Source organism: Scophthalmus maximus, chromosome 3 (assembly GCF_022379125.1).
Source record: "Scophthalmus maximus strain ysfricsl-2021 chromosome 3, ASM2237912v1, whole genome shotgun sequence".
Lineage (NCBI taxonomy): Eukaryota > Metazoa > Chordata > Actinopteri > Pleuronectiformes > Scophthalmidae > Scophthalmus > Scophthalmus maximus.
In genome coordinates this window covers 10172118-10190834 of record NC_061517.1, presented here as the reverse complement: position 1 = coordinate 10190834, position 18717 = coordinate 10172118, and the positions used below count along the sequence as shown (strand labels likewise).

At 42.6% G+C, this 18717-nt stretch overlaps 1 protein-coding gene across 2 annotated transcripts in view; it reads left to right on the top strand.

Annotated features, from left to right (window-relative positions):
• The first annotated feature begins 1116 nt into the window (after positions 1-1116).
• Positions 1117-18717, top strand: part of slc2a4rg (SLC2A4 regulator) — a 38338-nt gene continuing 20737 nt past the window's right edge. The window contains exons 1-2 of one of the 2 annotated variants that reach the window (XM_035646197.2): positions 1117-1767; positions 4125-4360. In XM_035646197.2, the coding sequence (XP_035502090.2) occupies positions 1480-1767; positions 4125-4360 (524 nt within the window). In that variant the 5' untranslated portion in view covers positions 1117-1479. The remainder of the gene's footprint in view (positions 1768-4124; positions 4361-18717) is intronic. The other variant, XM_035646198.2, reaches the window with a different exon arrangement.

Sequence of the window (18717 nt, the reverse complement as noted above, 5' to 3'; positions counted from 1 at the left end):
TACAGGAAGTGGACTGAGCATGAAAAAAATATGAATATGACATTACTTTTTGCTTGGCAATGAAATACAAGAGCAAACCAACTCTTGTTATTTTGTCCATCTCATAATCTGGTCACAAACTGGACCTCAAAATTGGCAACCAATTGACCCACAGTCAAAAGAAAGCAAACATTGCTTCACAAACCTCTGTGTTTACTGTGGTGTAGTTATCTTGAATTGTATTTATTTGTGAAGGGATTCATGTCACTGGTGGAATATAAGCACATTTTCTAAGTCCACGTATTCAGTTCTGAGGTACGTGTACTTTACCTGAATATTTCAATTTACTGCTACTACTTCTCCACTACACGTCAGAGGCAGATAATGCACTTTTTTTTTACTCCACCACATTTATGTGATCGGTGTAGTCAGGTACTTTCTCAAGACTGTACGTGTCAAACAGATGACCTTAAAAAGAAGACATAGTCTCATGAATTTAACTTTAACACAGTATAAGTAGATACAATTAACGTTTACCTATAACAACATAAAAACACTACTGACACAAATATATCAATGATAATATTCCAGTAATATATATATTTATAGAACAGCCATAACACTGAGTGGGGTATTATGCATAAGGAGCAGTTTTCCTTTTCATACTTTAAATTGAACAAATGTTGACTTGCAGCAATTTTGTGCCTTTACACTATTTTTTTTACTGCTTATTGTTTCCTGACACCATTGTGTGTCTAACCATTTACAACGATCAGGTGATCAGACAATTAGCTTGCAGTTGTAACAATACATTTGGTTTATAACGGTCTGACCGAAGAGGTTCACTCCACCGATAATATCTGGATTTTGGATGTGTAGTTCATGCAAAAACACTCCAAAATCCGCAGAAATCACCGTTGGATTTGTAAAAGAATCTAAATGCGCAGTTGGCTGCTGCTGAGGCCTGCCGGCTGTCTCCCCTCCCCTCCCCTCCCCTCCCTCCCTCGCCTGCATCGCACACCGGCTTGTCGTCTACAGACACCGGCCGGTAAACTGAAGGACACGCCCCCCTGCCGCCTTCCTCCCACGTCTCTCGGTTTCGGAAAACACAGTGATTGACGCGTCCGACTCAGCCAATCGGGGCCCGCCTCGCCGTGGACGCGTGCCAAAATGTGTTGTTTATGCACGCGGCGGACCAATGGGCGAGGAGAGCAGGGGGCGTGGCATTGGTTTGGAGGAAAGAGGCAAAACAATCTTTTTTTCATCCTCCTGACCGGGCGGCGTTTTGGAGAGATCATCGGTCGTGGTGGCGACGGTGGTGGGGGAAGAAAAAGAAACTTTGCATGTAGAGTAGAATAGAAGTCAAGTGACAGACCAGTCCAATCAATTTGCGACAATCCTGATAAATGTATCCAACTCCAGCATTTTGCACTAAAATCTATAGAAAGCTGGTTTTCTTTCTTTAGTCTCCACTCGCCCGGTCTGAAAAAAAAAAAAATAATGGATTCCAGATACATGTTGGAGCAGTCGTCGGCCGGGACGAGGGTCGGCGTCGGCGGGGCGGATTTCAACTGCCGGGCGGGCCGCTCCGTGATCCGCGACAGCCGGGTCGCCGCGGTGGAGAGAAGAAGCGGCCCCATGCCGGCGTACACACACGGGCCTGTGCTCTACAAATTCGTAATGGACGTCGGCTCGACGGCGGCGGCGGCGGAGACGAAAAGTGAAAGAACTCCCGCCGAAGGGACCGGACCGTCTCCGGGTGGTCGACTGGTGCGCGACGCGGAAAAAGTAAGTGCAGTTGAGCGAGTGTTTTGAAAGTGTTGTGTGCGCGCGTGCACGCGCGCGCCGGTTAAAGTCAACTGCTTCGGGGCCAAGTTAGAAACGGGCGAGGTGAAAAGCGTGGACGTGACGCTGTATAATGAGAAGTTTGACAGCTTATTATAATGAGACGTTGAGAGGGCGACTGCGACACGAGAGTCCGGCCGCCGTGTGTCGTGTTGTAAACTCTGAGCCCACTTCTCTGAAAAAGGCGTCGGCAAATGTCGCCAACTGGCCCTCCGCGCTTCTGCATCGCATCCAAACGGATTTAATGGCGACTTGTCCTGTGTGCAAAGTTTACAGAAAAAAAAAAGGTGGGCGGGGGGGAGGGACTTCACACTACCAGCCTTCAGCCCCCCCCCCCCCGTAACTCCGGGGTGGAGCTACGAGCGAAGGGCTTCCTGGCTGCACAGCAGAGGCCTTGTCGAGGAGGATGCCTGGCGACAACCTGGGGTCTCTTGGGCCAGGGTCCAGGAAAATGGACCCTTATGATGTGTCAGATAGAAAATATATGTAAGACGTGACCTTTTGAGGTCAAGTCAAGTGTGTACGCTTTGCGTTCGCAAAATGAAGTAGAAATACACAAAACAAGTGCAACCGGGAGTGTCGCTCAACTCTGTTATATTTATTGTCTGCAGGGAGGATTTAAAACCCTGAGAATAATAAAATAAGGCTTGATGGCGATGGAGCGGTCATATGCTGCACATTGCATTGACCTTCTGCTCCTTTTAAGCCGTGACAAATATGAACAATGACAAACTGACACCCTCCTCTTCTTCACCTGTCTCACCTGTGTGTCTCCCTCCTCGTCTCATCAGCTCTCTCCCCCTCCTCGCCTGTCCTGCGATCGTGTCTACTAAAATACAACTATCATCTCTACATTTTAATGTGATGATTATAACATAAACCTATTCATCACTCTGTGTTTGAACACACCATTCCACCCCATAGGTGCTAAATGGTCATCGATGCTCATTATTCCATATAGGTTGATGGTCACACAACACACCATTGGATGCCAGCTACAGGCTAATATTCAGTGTGTATATCATGTGTACACCAATCAGTGACCTTATAATGTCTATCTACTACAATCACCACATCCCTTTTCAACCCGAACCATTAAGACCAGTCTTACTCACAATGATTTACACGGTTATATTCATAGGTAATTAAAGGTTTACCTTTCGATTGTAGTTCTTAAATGACACGATTGTGCTCGACAACCTCTGAGATAGAATAGCTAACAAGTATAGTGTGGCACTCTCACTCGTCTGCAACAGGCGTCAACTCTTCCTCCTCCAGCCTCACCTACTCCTGTTGCCTTTGTGAAAGCATCACAGTCTGCTAACCTTGCCTCTGTGTTTTGGCTTGCTACCACCAGATGCCAGCGATGACAAGAAGCCTGTGCTCTCTCACTCAAAATGTGCGCTGCGCACGTCGTGCCAAGTAGTAAAGTAAATCAGCTGCTTGAATGACACACAGACGACCCCAAAAACCTACGAGCAGTCATTTTTCTCTGAGAAATTCTTAGTGTCATCTGATTTCAGCTTGTCGGGTTTGCATTTCTTTGTCATATGTGACGAATACACTAAATAAACATATTTTTAGCTTCTGGACCGATGGTTGCCAAAAAAACAAGCTAACTTAAGATGGTGACATGTTCTCTGATATGTGCTACTGATACAGAACCTTTAATAATGTGCAAAATAGGCACCAGGAGCAGTAATAGGTATTTACTGGGAGCGACAACAGGGCTGGTACTGTTTTCACCATGTGAGTCCTTGTGTCCTCATGGCAAACCTTGGAGACACCAAACGTACCAGGAAATACCGCCGAGGCCGTTCTGCGTACTGTGGCAGGTGTTGCGTTCATGTTTGTGGACACATTTTGTGACTGTACGAGATACAGTCACAAAACTTTACAGGTGTGTAGTTGAAATCAAATTGAAGGCCGAGTTCGCAGGGGGGTTTGGTCCGACCCACGAGCACTCACTCATGAGTATTCATGTAATAATGTTTTATTAACTGCAGAGTGCTCGTAAAGTAATTGTGAAATGACAACTGTGTATTCATGGGTCATAACGTCAACACGTTGACGCGTGTCCCAGCTGGTGTGATCCCATCACAAGATGTTCTCTAGTTTAGTTAAAGGGAGAGGGAGAATGATTAAAGAAGTGGCATTCAAGTCCCTTTAGCATTTCTGTGATGAATCAAATCTAAGGTGTCACCAGATATAATGTTTCTGATGTATACATGCTGACTATCAGGCTAAAAAGCATAAGATTGATTAGTGTTTTGTTTTATTTAATTTCTTTCATTTCCTAGACTGGCCTGGGGGACCAAAAAGACACTGGTTCCACTGTGATCCTGAAGAGGGCCAGTCCCACTCACTGCCCTGGCATGAACGGGTGGTTGCCAGGCGGCTTCAAGCATCTGGACATCAGCAACCCAGGGAAACAGGCAGAGCTTGCCAACAGCTTCGGGGCAGCACAAGTGCAACACGTACCACCGACAGAAAGACAACCCCTCCCTTCTTCCCACATCCCTGTGCCCAGAAACAGGTACAGAGAGGCCGCCCAAATTAGCAAACATGAACCCCGGCTGCATCTTTATCTTTATTTGTTTTTTGTTTTGTGTATTTGTGTTTGATCACTGGTGCATCTAAATATGATCTTTGGGCAGACATGTAATCACCCCACACGTAGTTATCTACCGGAGCTGTTTATGTGTGCATCGTTCTGGTTTCTGCCTCTGAATCTGTGGTGTTAAAAACAATCAACATAGGCAACTCCCACCCTGTGTTCTATAACAGAGTCTTGACAAGTAATGGAATTCACCCTCTGGCTACAACAGTACAATGGTTAGGTTATGAATGGTGTGGGGGCGTACTGGTCAACTGACCACATGTTTGGTATTCTATCCAGAATAGTTTTGAAATATGCCTTAAGAGAGCCAGAGCCTGAGAGGATGGTCAGGATTGCCCCATCGCTTGGCAGAATGAGAGAAAGAAAGAGTGAGATAGCTACAAGATGTGTTGTGTATTTATAGATCAGTTAACTGTGTTTGGGAAAAGTTTTCACTAATCAGGTATCTCGGTATGTCTCGCATGACTCTTTCTAAGCCCAGCCGTATTCCAACTGACCCTCTTTTGCTCGGGCTAGTGGATGGATCAGCGTCACGTGCTCACTTGTATGTCAGGCAGGGAGATGAACTTTGTTGTGTGTTTCGTGTGAGGTTTCATGTGCAGTGCGGTGAACTTTTCTTTCTTTTTTTAAAGACACACACATGCACATTTATGCTCCGTAAATTCTTTGGTAGTCCTTTGGCAAACATTCAGGCACATACACACAGTTTCACACAGAGCAAGCAGAAACTGCATCCAGGGACAAGCCTAGTCCACTGATAAGTGATTATGTAACAACAAGGAGGACTGGGAGAGGCTGCAGGCGGTGCCTGAGCACTCTTTCCTTTATTTTACACAGCTATTCGTTCCTGTCTGCCCCAAGTTGTTGCTTACACATTAAGCAACAGCGTTTACACATTAACAAAATGCCTGGTGGCAGTACAGTACTATCTACAAGCCCAGCAGCCATTTATTTAAAAGACATAGAAACATGATAATGTTTCGTCTGAGCCACAGTATATGATCATTAAAATAAAAAATAAAATAAAAAGTTGGGATATTCAAATTTGGGATCCTTAGAAACAGATTGTAGTCAATCAGTTAACAGGTTAGTTGATAGTAGGCGTGGTGTGTAGGGATTTGGGGGGTTTAAACACCTCACTTCTTTTCCTTCCTCCTTTCATTTGAACTTCACGTGCCACTGGTCATGTATGATGAGAGGGGAGTGTCTCTGGAGAGCATGCGAGACTTAACACGCTTTTAAACCCGAATGATGCTGTGCCTACTTCCCTTGGCGCGTGTTCGAGTGTGCATGCACATTGGCCCTCTACAGACAGCAAAGCACACACACACACTCATACAGACACACACACGCAGATAAGGCCAGGTCAGGCTGAAAATGGTGGGAACTAATGATGTCACCAATCTCTTCAAAGCCAATCAGAATGAAAACAGGCTCCAGCACTGTCCACACCCACATGGCTCTGACCTGATATGAAACATCTCGATTCCACAGCATGTGGACGGCCACCTCAGCACACGACTACCCCAATAATGAACTCTGCGTTGGCATCACACAGCCGCTAAGAGAGGTTGCGTAACATTATTTAACTGTGTGCTCATGTTAGCCAGGCCTTGTCGTTGCTGCTCCGTTGACCTTTCGGATTAAGTCCCGGTCTTTATCCTCTAAATTGGCTCCTGTTTTACAATTCGTAACAAGAGGCTCTCTCAAATCATGTTTGTATTTAAGTCAATTTGGTGAACTTTCTAAAGCTCATCCCAGCTCAGTGTGTCATCCAGATATATATTTATAGGGCTGCAACTAACGATTATTTTCATTATTGATTCATTAATTAGTTGTTTGGTCCATAAAATGTCATAAAACGGTGAAAAATGTCAATCGTGTTTCGTGTATTTAGTTTACTGTAACAGAGGAGCAAAGAAACCAGAAAATGTCACTTTAAAATGCTGGAATCACAGAATTTTAAATTTTAAAAAAATATAGAATTTAAGAAAATTACATGAACCCATTAATCGATTATCAAAATAGTTGGCGATTAATTTAGTTGATTACTAATCTATTAATCGCCCTAAGTGTTGCAGCTCTATATATTTACATGTGTTGCTCATCACAAAATATTAAAGCACTGGGTTGGGATTGTAACTACCACATATTCCCGCTAACGGTAATTTGGTTTGAACAAAATACAATAATTTCATCAAGTTACATAGGCGTACGACACTTACACTTTTGAACTTCAGTGTGATCCAACTATTTTTCTCCAAGTCATGGTCACAGTGGCGCGCAAATCTCCACGTGTGGGTGTGACTAACCCTTCCACCACCTTAGTTAATACCACCATTGTCCTCCGGGATTAAATGTGTTTGAGGAGACGCACATCTATGTGTTTTACATTCACCACCGCGTCATTTAAGTGTTGTTTGTCAGGTACAAACTCCAGTGCATTCACACCTTGACTTGTCATTTTGTAAATGCTGCAAAGTAGGTCACAATCCCTTTGGGCAAGCCTGGGCAAAGCTCTTGGAGGAAAAAAAGAGGAGGAACCAATATATTCCCTCACTCACACTTGTGCATATTCATCCAAACACATTCAAACCTACGCTGTATATTATTTGCACTTCCTCCCGTCTTGTCATCCTGGCCCCTCTGTGTGTGTGTGTGTGTGTGTGTGTGTGTGTGTGTGTGTGTGTGTTTCTCTTTCTCTCTCTTTTCCTTGTTCTGTTTCTGTTTAAGTCTCTTTCTCACTCACCGCCCTACAGCAGAGCTCGTTCTACCTGTCAATACTCATCAGCGGAGGATCCAGTGCACTGATAACAGGACAAAGAACAGTTTGAATGAACAGAAAAAAAGAGGGCGTATTTTGTATTGATGCAAAACACCTTTTCTTTCTTATCTGTCCTCGGTCAGGTACACTATCACCACAGTAGGGTTACATGAATAGAAAACACTGAGTGTGCATAAACAAGACACCAGTGCAACTGACTGCAGTGATGGGGGGGGGGGTTGGTGTGGTGGAAAAGACATTCTGTTTTTAACATAATTACTGCCCAGCCTTTAACTCGGTCTGCTAAAGAGCCACCGGGAGGGCCCCCGTTGACCACCTCTCCATCCCCTTCGACCACCCTACCACCAATCCTCTTCTCCCAGAGGAGACATTACAGCTAGTTGTTGAAGGTCAGAGTCAGAGGAACAGCCACCCGCCCCCACTCTTGTCTGGGATGTTTAACCCACATCCAGACTGCTGACGAGGCCTCCGGGGGTAGAGCACTATTTTCTTTTTTTAATTTTTTTTGTGCGTGTAAACCATTTTTGCCTCTTTGCGTTTTTATTTTACTTTTATAATTAGATGCAAACTTCCTTCTGAATTTGATGCTGCATTTTCACATGCTTTTTCCCTCCTCCCTTCCAGACCATAAGAAGCTCTTGCACTGACACAAGCAGGGTTGAAAGGTCACCCTCAGTGAATGGAGTTATGCAAGGGGGATGGTGGTGGTATAGGGCTTGTGTTGGGGGTCAGATCAGGACGCGAGCAGGCATCTGGCACGTCTGCTAGGTCAGCATCGGGATCTGGGTTAGGTGCTAGTGTACACAATTTACAGCCCCAGAGGGTTGTAGCAGGCAGCTCACCGTCTAACGGTGCTGGATCCTGACTCATGGAGGAGTGAGGATCTTGTATTGAAGAATTTCAAAAAAAGTTTTTAGAGTGCAGTTTTGCAACAGGCTCTGAATTGTTTAATTTTTAACATTAATGAGGGATGTGGAAGAAGCTCCATCTTCCTCTCTCTCTCTCTCTCTCTCTCTCTCTCTCTCTCTCTCTCTCTCTCTCTTTCTGTGTGTGTACAATGCCCTAATGAGACATTAATCATCCTCTGTTATGCAAGAGAGAGAGAAAAAAAATCAATTTCAAAAGTGAAGAGGAGAGTAGGAGGCAAGGAAGGAATGTTTTCTGCAAAAACTTTCTGCTCTGTTGCAAAAGTAACGTTGGAGTTGAAGGTGGATTGATTCCACATACTGTTATAAATCTTAACATACTTTTTCCACATCTAGTCGTGTACACGTAGGTTGTATATTGTATATCTGACCTCAAGCCAGATGCCATAGGGACAGAGAGAGGGAGAAAGAGAGAGAAAAACACAAAATCAAGGGGGAATAAAACTCTTGTTGCGCAGCTCTGGCACCGCTGCAGTAAAATGTTTGATCGCTTGCTCACCCACACTAATAGAGCCTTACATAAGGCCTCCTGTTCTGCCTCAGTAGCATTTGAGAGATGCCACAATCAACTGTCTTCTCTTTCTCTTCAATCAATCTTTCAGTTCCTCTATCCAGCTCCTCATACCCACAGCAGCTGCTCAGTGGCTTTCCTACTCTGTTCACCAGCTTCTCCGATCCTTCTCAACTTTCATCATCATACCCCTCCCACAACTTTCCTTTGATCTCCACCCTTTCATCGCTACCCTTAATAATCTTCCCCTCTCTATTGACATGTTGTAAAGCTACTATAAAAGTGCACGAAGAGTCCCTCGCAGTGAAGTCAGAGTTTACTTTGCTGGCGTTGTTCTCAGCAGTGAGTCTCACACCACAGTAAAAAAAAAACAAACATGGTCACAAGGTTTTTGCCTTTTCCTGATTTTGTAACTCGTTCCCTCCTACCTCTTTTATGTGTTTTATCGGTTCCATACATCCCATTTTCCGTTTCTTTTGGCCTTTTGCCCTCTGCCCTTTTGTCTGAAGGACACAGACTAAATCCTACTCAAATCCAAAGGAGATGAAGTCTTCTGAACAAAGCTCTCTCTCTCTCTCTATCTCTCTCTCTGAAAAGATTATTCCATACTGAGAATAATGTCAATTCTAATCTGTCTGTCGTGTATTTGTCTTCCTCTTTTTTCTTTCTCTCTCATACACTCATTAACACACATCTTCAGTATGTAAACAATATTGGTGAATTTCCACTACTTTTTGGTACATTCATTCATATGGTAAGAAAAATAATTGCATATGTATCACAGGAATCTTCACAATGTTTCTATTGGCACTGAAATGGCAGATTCTCAGACATTACACTCACAAGCCAAGGGTTGATTTTTGGACAGAAATATTCCTTCACTTTGCCACGAGATCAAAGCATTGTTTTCTTAAAAATCACACAGACTGATTAGACTGAGAAGATTATAAATAATGAACACTATTACAATAATGCTTATCTTGTCTGTTTCTTTTTTTTAACTTCTGTAAGCGATTAATTGGCACAACACAGCAGGAAGATTTTCTGAATCCACTCTGCAGTGCATTTGCAAATGGCTTCAAATACCAGATCCTCCGTGGCTGAGAGTAAGCTTTTTAGGCTCTTTTCAAAATGTTCTGTAAGCTCTCAGTTTAATGGGTTCTGCTTTCCCTTGCTCGCAATCACTGCACTTATAAATATCCTCACATACACAGCGTCTTGCGCAACTCCATCATAAGTCATCCCGGTCTGCCAATGACAAGCAGCGAAATTCAGTCCAGACTGCAAACAGAAAGAAGTGCAAGAAAGAAATGCCTAATACTTTGTTGTTCTGTTCTGTTTTAACGTCACCACTTTCCCTTTGTATTAGTTCTTAACATCTAGAAGAATATTTTTTCAGTGTTTTTGTTTCTTTAATAGGTAACTTCTTTTGGCTTTCTTTCGCGGTTTGGAAATATCTAAAATAGTTATTCAGATAGCTTTTTCCAGTAAATATTGAACCATTAGTGCTATGTAGTTAAAATATCTATAATTAAAAAAAGAAAAAGATCCCTGAGTTCCCCTCTCTTTTCCTCTGCTACTTCCTCGTATCCTTTTATTTTGCTGTGTCTGTGACCCATGAAACATGGCTTCGTTCACCGCACTATGTGACAATGCGTAGGACATGGTAAATACAGTGCATGCTGAGGTTTCTGACTACATTCCGAGGAACGTCAGATGTCAATGATCTCAGTCGTAATTAAAGGATTATCGACTGCCCTGTCCTCTAGTTTGGCTGTGGAATGGGAGCTGCACTGAACTTCGGGCGTTCCCATTGATTTTGTGTTGACACAGTTAAGTGATGTGGGCACTTGCAAACTGCCTGGGCCTGCGAGGTATTGGCCTAATCAAGGTGTGAATTAAAGTCCGATGCACATAGATTTAATCTTCATTCAAATGTATTTCAAAGATTCAGCTTGAAATAAATAGATTTTTTTAAACAACATACCACACCAGTGCTGCTAAAAAACAGTGGGGGCATTTCCTAGAAAGCCACTATGCTCCGTGTGTGTCCTCATATGTGTGGGTGTAGATATGTACGACTTTTAACAATGGAGCAATGTGGACCAGGAACGTACTCTTGTGCCGTCTAACAAATGGTGCTATTTTTCTATATCCCCTACACACACTTAAATTCTGTAGCCATTGTGAGGTAGCCATGGCTCATTTAACACGGATCTGCAAATAATGCTGCTCGCCATCAAAGTCTTGGCTAAGCCATGTCGAGCAAGACAGCAATATTTACACATAAGCAGAAATATTGCTTGCACTACTTAAAAAGTTTTAGTTAATATTAAAAAGATATTTGAAAGCCTCAAATCTACTTTGTATGAGTGGGAAATGGTGCTTTTGCAAAGAGTTTTTTTTCCCCCCAGCCGAGTAGTCTTTTAAAACAGGAGCCGACACACACACCCCTGGACGCCTGCGTCTGTTGCCAAGATAACGTGGAGACTTCCGGCCCGGGGAGAGGTAGAAAGTATCCCCACTTGATTTTAGTGGTGGTAGCTTCCAGCACCAACATGCCACTGCACAAAGCACTGGGTGTGTGAAGCTGTTCAGTCAGGTGCCGAGCGGAGCCCTGATCACTTCCCAAATAACCCCCAAGAACTCTTTTAGCTGTTCCAGGGCAAGAGTACTGAGAGATGTTCACAATCCTGGTCATTTTCACTTTTCTCTGATGAACTGCGTTTCCACCCACACACTTGGGTTTTTCACCCAGAGATGTAAATACTCAAATGTCATTTTCTTGTTGTTTTGTTGATATGCAATAGACAGTGCTGTCGTCCCTATGAGCCTGACATGTTTCATGAGGTTTGCCACACTTGTGAATTACGCAAAGGGCCAAGCTAATCTCCACTGTCTTGTCCAACAGCTCTCACTTCTCCTTGTTCATAAACTAGCATGTGTTCACACTGTGTTTTGATCACCATAATTACACCAGAAGAAAACAATGGGAGAATGAGGGAGGGAGAGAAAGGGGAACCTAAAGGACAACACCAATAAATACAACATTTGTGACAGTAATCTCCTTCAAATGATTACGGCTGTTGTAGCATTAAGATCTCCCACTTTCAAATCCATTCGCCACCCATTCTCCAGATTCTAGAAATCCTATCATAAAAAACCTAAAGCAGAATGTGGGTTCATTAAAAATAAAACCTTTATATTATCTTTGCCTTTATATTAATTCATGTTCAGTCATGTCTCAGTAGCTCGACCCAAGCCTCCCGTATAGTGTCATCAGCCAGCCTTTGAAATTTTGTAACTGCTCAAATGGCTAAATTGTATCTACAGATGTTCAAGATTCACAAAGATCAAATATTGAAGCAAAACGATGTAACTTTAGTTGAGCAACAGCAGCCTCTGCAGTCGCAAGTGGTTATGAATTTTGTTTTATATTCATATATGACCTTAAGAACAGTGATTGAGGAAACTATCTCGGCTGAAGGTCCACTTATTCACTTGTTCTAGAGCTTTTGAAGATATTGCACAGTCTTTATCTGCAGATTTATGAATTATTTAATTTGCTAAGTTGCCATGGAACTGTTTATGTTTCTATTTTCGCACAACAAAACTTGCCAATGTATGTTATTATATATTCCTACATTTTAGAGCCTGACCGATATATCGGTTGGCTGATAATATCGACTGATATATGCCTTTCACAGACATATCGGAAATCTTGTAATCCCTAATATCGATAACGACATCGTCCCACAAAAATCCACATTGGTTGGGCTCTACTACATTTGCTTTTTAACATTTTGACATTTGAAGATTTTGCCATAGAAAACTGAATGTGTGTGTGTGTGTGTGTGTGTGTGTGTGTGTGTGTGTGTGTGTGTGTGTGTGTGTGTGTGTGTGTGTGTGTGTGTGTGTGTGTGTGTGTGTGTGTGTGTGTGTGTGTGTGTGTGTGTGTGTGTGTGTGTGTGTGTGTGTGTGTGTGTGTGTGTGTGTGTCAATGAGTGAAGTTGTGTCTGGTAGCTTCTCCCGTATGTTTGTGTGAATGTTTTAGAGAAAGGGTCTGCTCTAATCTGACCATTGCTCGGGTTTGGCCTTGTTCAAAATTGCACAACTCTCACAGGAGTAATCAAACAGTTCCATCCAAAAAACAGTCAACGTATTTAAAAATGATAGATGTTAAAAAAAAATAGCAGTATGGTCCTGAGCCAGGGTCTCAGTATACACTCTTGTTTTTATCATCATCGTCTCTCCAGTGTTTCCATAATGTGCTTTTATTGCCTCCATTCGTCTTATTGACTATCCCAATGCTGGCATTGAAGGGTGATAGAGGAGCCATTTTCCTTTCCTTTTTCCCAATACTGCCACTGCCTCCATTTGTGGGATGTTGAAACACTGATAATTTGGAGCGAGGTGAATGGCTTTTGTAGGCACCAGGCCAGAGGATCTAGTGGGAGACATAAACTTTTAAAGATTTGGTTTATGATATTTTTTTTCTATATTTGGCAGTATCCAATGCTGTCTGATGGGGCCAGTAGGGGCTGAGGATGGGGTGATACACAAGTTTATACTCAGTAAATAAAGGATCAGGGGCCACATTATGAAAAGAAACGCATCGGATGGGCAATGCACACCCTGCGTACGTGGTATATAAGCTTCTATATATTTGCCCTCCAACAGTTTCATGATACTTACATTTTTTTCACAATGTTTAAGATCTCTAACTTAATATTTGGTACCGTTGCTTCATTGCGCCAGGGTCACAGGCCCTCTTTTTCTCGCTCTCTCTCACAAACACATCGACTGTCTGTAACAGATACACTTGTTCAGCGGCAGCACCTGGAGTAATCCCGCTGTTGTCAGTGTCCCGTTAACACATTTAACTTTTTACTGTCCTTGGGATTTCGGGATGTGTACTGTGTGCATGTGTCGTCCCCCCAACCCCGACGATCAGCTCCAAAAATGAATCATCTGGAGATACCCTCCCAAGTGCTATTCCAACAAAGTTTGGCAGAAATGCGTCCAAGTGTTTTTCAATGTGTTATTTTGTACACACATCATAACGGGGGAGAAAACAACACTCCTCCCCGCTATGTCGGCGTGCAGGGTAATTAACGACATTAACACTCACTTCTAACACTAAAATCTTCTCTATCACACAAACGGGTTCAGTAGGTGACTGACCTCACTTCTCGAAATGTATTGATTTATTTATGTCAAATTTTATATTTTATATGAATACTTTTAAATTCTACAGTATAATGCCTCTAAATGAACAGAAAATGTATTTTATTTGGTCGGTTCAGGATGAAAACAAATAGAATTCTCCAAGCCACGCCCCTCGGGACACAGACTTCAGTTCACAAGAAAAGTTGTGTCAAAGTATGAATTTGCTGTTTTCCAACATATCCACACACACACACACACATTATGTAATGTATACATATAATATATAATGGTGCTAATCATATTTTTATTGTATATTGTAATTCAAATGATGTGTTTTTAAGCTGTAAAGACTGAGTCAAAGGGGACAAAAAATTTAAATGAACTAGAAACTGGATTCAAATTGGAGATGTCGTGGGTGCACGATAAGTGCGTCAGACCTTTGTGACACTAAGGTGCTATAAGTGCACCGATCCCTGTCTGTTAATAGCTTGTGATGAAGCAGCTTAGGCCCCGGATTTTTAAGTTGAAGACATGATAGTGTGAGCTGCTTAATTCACCTAGTTCAGTCCGACAATTTATTGTTGTGGGACACATTAGTGTACTGGAAACACTTTAACAGAAACACAGGATACAAAACACAGGATTTGAGTGTTTGATTGGCCTTTTTTTTTTCATTTGTTCGGTTGAGTTGCTTCAAGTATGTTAATTGCGATTTTATTTCTGCACAGTTTCCAACAGAATCATATGCATGAGTATAGCAAAGTGTCTTTTTTTATCTCTATGTATTCTTAGTTGTAAGTCCCCCCCATGTTAATTTATTCTTATTCACACACACACAAAATGCAAAAAAAACTACTCGCTGTTATGCATATAAACAAAACACAGTTTTCTTGAGGGGGGTTGCATTTATTTACCTCTGGCACCACATGACTTGAGAAGGTTCCGCTTATTCATAAGCCTCATCACACTCCCTCAAAGTCTGCGGCAATGATTCCACTATATTTTTCTCTGCTCTTAGCGCTTCATTCTCCTGAGCTCCAACTGCGTCACTTTCTCTCTCTAGAAAAAAACCCGATACTGATCAGTTTATTTTACTGGCTGGAGTCTTTGTCTGTCTGAGGCTGCCCTGCAGATATTTGGCTTCATGGGAGTTAGATGGAGCAGAGTGGCTTTGGAACAGCATTAGTCTGCTTTTTGCAAAACACAGGAAACTAGGCAAAGGCCTGCCCTGGCTTGTGATGGCAGAGGGGCAAATCTCAAGTGCAGGCGAGAGAGAGGGAAGAATGAGGAACAAAATAAGAGTCCGAGAATGCTGCAGAAAGAGAACTGACTGCTTTGGGGCTCTCCAACGTTTTGGTCTTTAATCCAAGACTATTTTCTTCCTGTTTACTTTGGTCGAAAGTAATCTTCTCTTTTCTCGTCTGTTTCACTTCTGGATTGTATATCTAAGTATGTGTTGTGACATGATCCATATCTTCTCCTCCCTTTTCCTTTTCAAGTCAGATGGAAATAGCAGTTGATGATGTGTATATTTTACTTTTCTCACTTGAAGTTGTTTTTTCAGGAAGAACATAAAATCAAAACTTGGTAGGCTTCTCGTGACTCAAACTAAAAAATGACAAGCGTTTTGATAAGGATGCATGTTTTTCAGGCAGAAGAGTCTATCTTTGTTGTTTCCCTCATTAGAGGAGGGGGGGGTACTAGGGCCTCTACTTGAGAGAGACGGCCCTGCATTCCCCTAGCAACAACATTGTTATTGGAGGGGACTTATAGAAGTTTCAAGGGAAGTTGCTATAGCTACAAATTGATCTTTTTGTGTAGCTTGGGGTAATAAAGTAATTTACCAGTTGCTGTTAGTCGGTTTGCCCAGGGACCCCCAAGGCATTAGAGGTGCTGTGTAATTTCAAACTATGCCCAGAATATGTTCCATCTTTAGATAAATTTGAATTTTCCTCCACATATTGTCGTCTGTTTAATAGCGTTAGATTAGCCAGTAATATTGTTATGACTAAATGACATATTGTACTACACCTGTCTGGGGCTCATACTACATAATGTAATGACCCACAATTTCCCCATGTGTGACCGTTACCACGTGAAGTGGGCGTGGCATGCAGGTCAAGTAGTGCGTCAGGATCGACTCTGTCATCAGCCTGTTCATTGCTCGTGCTGTGTCAACATTCTCTCTCTCAAGTGGAACGTGCGCTACCGGCGCGGCTCTGATCCTGTGGTGGGACGTTCATACTGGTTACTCCACGCACAAGAACTCTCTTTCACTGACCTGTTGACCTCTGAGTGTTGCTGTCAAAGTTCATTATTTTAATTTTAATAATAATTTATTTTGTTTCTTTCAGTGTAATCCAAAAACAAAACAATACACATTATACTCATACACATTCCATGCCCCTTTTTTATTTCCTTTCTTTTCACTAATCAGATAACAAATCAATGGTACATTAATCAATATCAATCATCATAACTTAAATGTTACTCAATATGTGTATGTCTATGTAATGTATGTTTTGTCTGTATAATTCATGAAAAAAGGGCAGACTCTTGCTCTGTCTATCCGTTCCCGTTATTATTTTCCCAGGACAAAGCTATCCGTTGTTTGTGTTTGGCCCTAAGGCGACAGATTGCCTTCGAGGATCAAGACGGAGAAAGAGAGAGCGCTGTTTGTCCCAGGACTGAATAGCCATTACCCTCACAGCCCACCTTAAAGAGACACGGCTCCTCTCCCTCTCCGGGGGGTCCAAAGCCTGGGGAGTTGTGTCAGGGAAAACATAGACTGCACACTATGACCACATGCATGCATGCGTACACAGTGACAACACAACTTGAAATCAAACCACATGTTTATATTTACATTTGTATAACTTGTGTTTTTACAAAGCATGCTGTGTTAACAGTAAAAAATACAAAAAGGGGGAACAAATAGAAAAGAGTGATCAGGAAAGAGGAAGGGAATCACTGCAGAAAAATGAGGGGGGGGGGGGAGATTGCAAAGGCTTGTGTCAGGTGGTTGACTGTTTACTGCTGGTCTTGACTATCCGTCTGCTGACTGACCATGAAAGTGAGACACACAGAGAGAGAGAGAGAGACAGAGGATGTTACATAATATAGTGGAGTTGAGGCGTAATGATGAGCGACGGAGGGATAGCGAGGTGAAGAGCAGTGGGTGTTATATTAATAGTGGGCGTGGAAGGGGGCAGCTGTTGGGGCCGCACAGCAGGCAGACGATCATCAACACCAACCTGGTCAGCTCTGAAAGCCTCATCCATACAAATACTATGAACGAGTGACAACAATAGTGAAAAGTAAGGCGAGGGATCCATTTCTGCCCGTCCAGGCTAGGATGCAGCCCCAGAGTTTTACAAACTAAAACTGAACGAGCTCCATTTCCAAAATTCTTTAAAAAAAAACCTTAGTAGTGTGGATTGGAAGGCATAAATCATAGTAGTGTGGATGTAGCCTCAGTTGTCAAGTTTGTCTACATATTTAAGTCACATTTTCATAAAAAAAAACTTTATCTACATCTTCATCCATGATTAATGCTTTAGGATGACACGCTTTCTCATCTACATAAGTAGAGCATTATCACCATTTCCTTTTAGAGCCAGTGTGGGTCCTTTGAGCCTTAAACATGCTGAAAGGAAAAAGTAAAGAGAGATGCATATCAGGACACGTGACAGAGAAAAAGCATGTATGGTTAACAATTCTCCTGTGGTTTCGTGGTTTCCATCTCTTTCTCTGTCAGCCTCCCTCACATTCTCTCAGATTAGGATGAGCAATGCAAACATATGTTTTAGAGATGAACTGATGAAAAAGCTTCGCCTAAGGAAGAGTCTGTCTCATGACTAGAAACATAACCCCTGCCTCTGATGTGCGTATCTCTGCCACCGTGTGCATTTGCATCTGTTTGTGTTCTACAGAGATGAAGAGAGACACAGTCGGGGTAAAAAAACAAAGCAATATGGAAACTTGGTCAGTGTGTGTTTACTGTGTGTATCCTATCACGTTTCAAAGTTTTTTTCTTTCTCATATGCTTGTGTGGCAGCGTTTATTTATTTATCTATTTTGCACTCCTTAATTGCAAAGGTCACACACGAGTCGTCATGCCAGTGTGTCTGAGGCACACGCAGCTGCTTTGGACATCAAGAACATGGCACACATGCATATGCACCCAGCTCATACAGAGGGACACAAATACACCCTGGTGCCTGTTTTGGGGGATCGCATATTGGACGGATAAGTGCTATTTAAAGCGACCACCACCATGGCTCAGGGGGGAGAGTAGAGATTATTGTTGGCACTGTATACATCCCCAGTGAGAACTCGACCCACCATATTAAATTTCCAAAACCGCTTTGAATCCTCCTGGTACAAAATGGATAAGCTTTGTGGTCAGCCAACTCAAAACAATGAAATCTACTGATGCGGCCCAGCCCCTTCCACTCTCTCTTCCTCTTCTCTCTTGACCTCTTAAACTATTCTTTCAAGCAGTCTCTGTGACGCACAGTTTTTCTTCTTCTTCCTAGTAACAAAATAGACCTCTAGTGTGTTGTACAGGACATAAAGTGAGGATCCATCCAAAGTTTGTCTCTTGATACTGAAATAATCACGCATTGTTCCAACAGACTTGGAGGGTAAGTGTTCACAGTCTGCTCTTTCACAGACAGAAAAAGCTGCATGTTGGGGCGGGGGGGGGGCGTTGGGAGTCATGTTCTGGTAAACTGAATCTTGGCTCCGCCAAATAGGTGAGATAGACATGCAGAAAGGGAGAATGATTACATTAGGTTAGGTTGAAATACTGGGATGAAAAATACACCTCCTGAAGGCCAATATACACCACCAATGAACATGTCTGGTTTCAAGCTGTGTG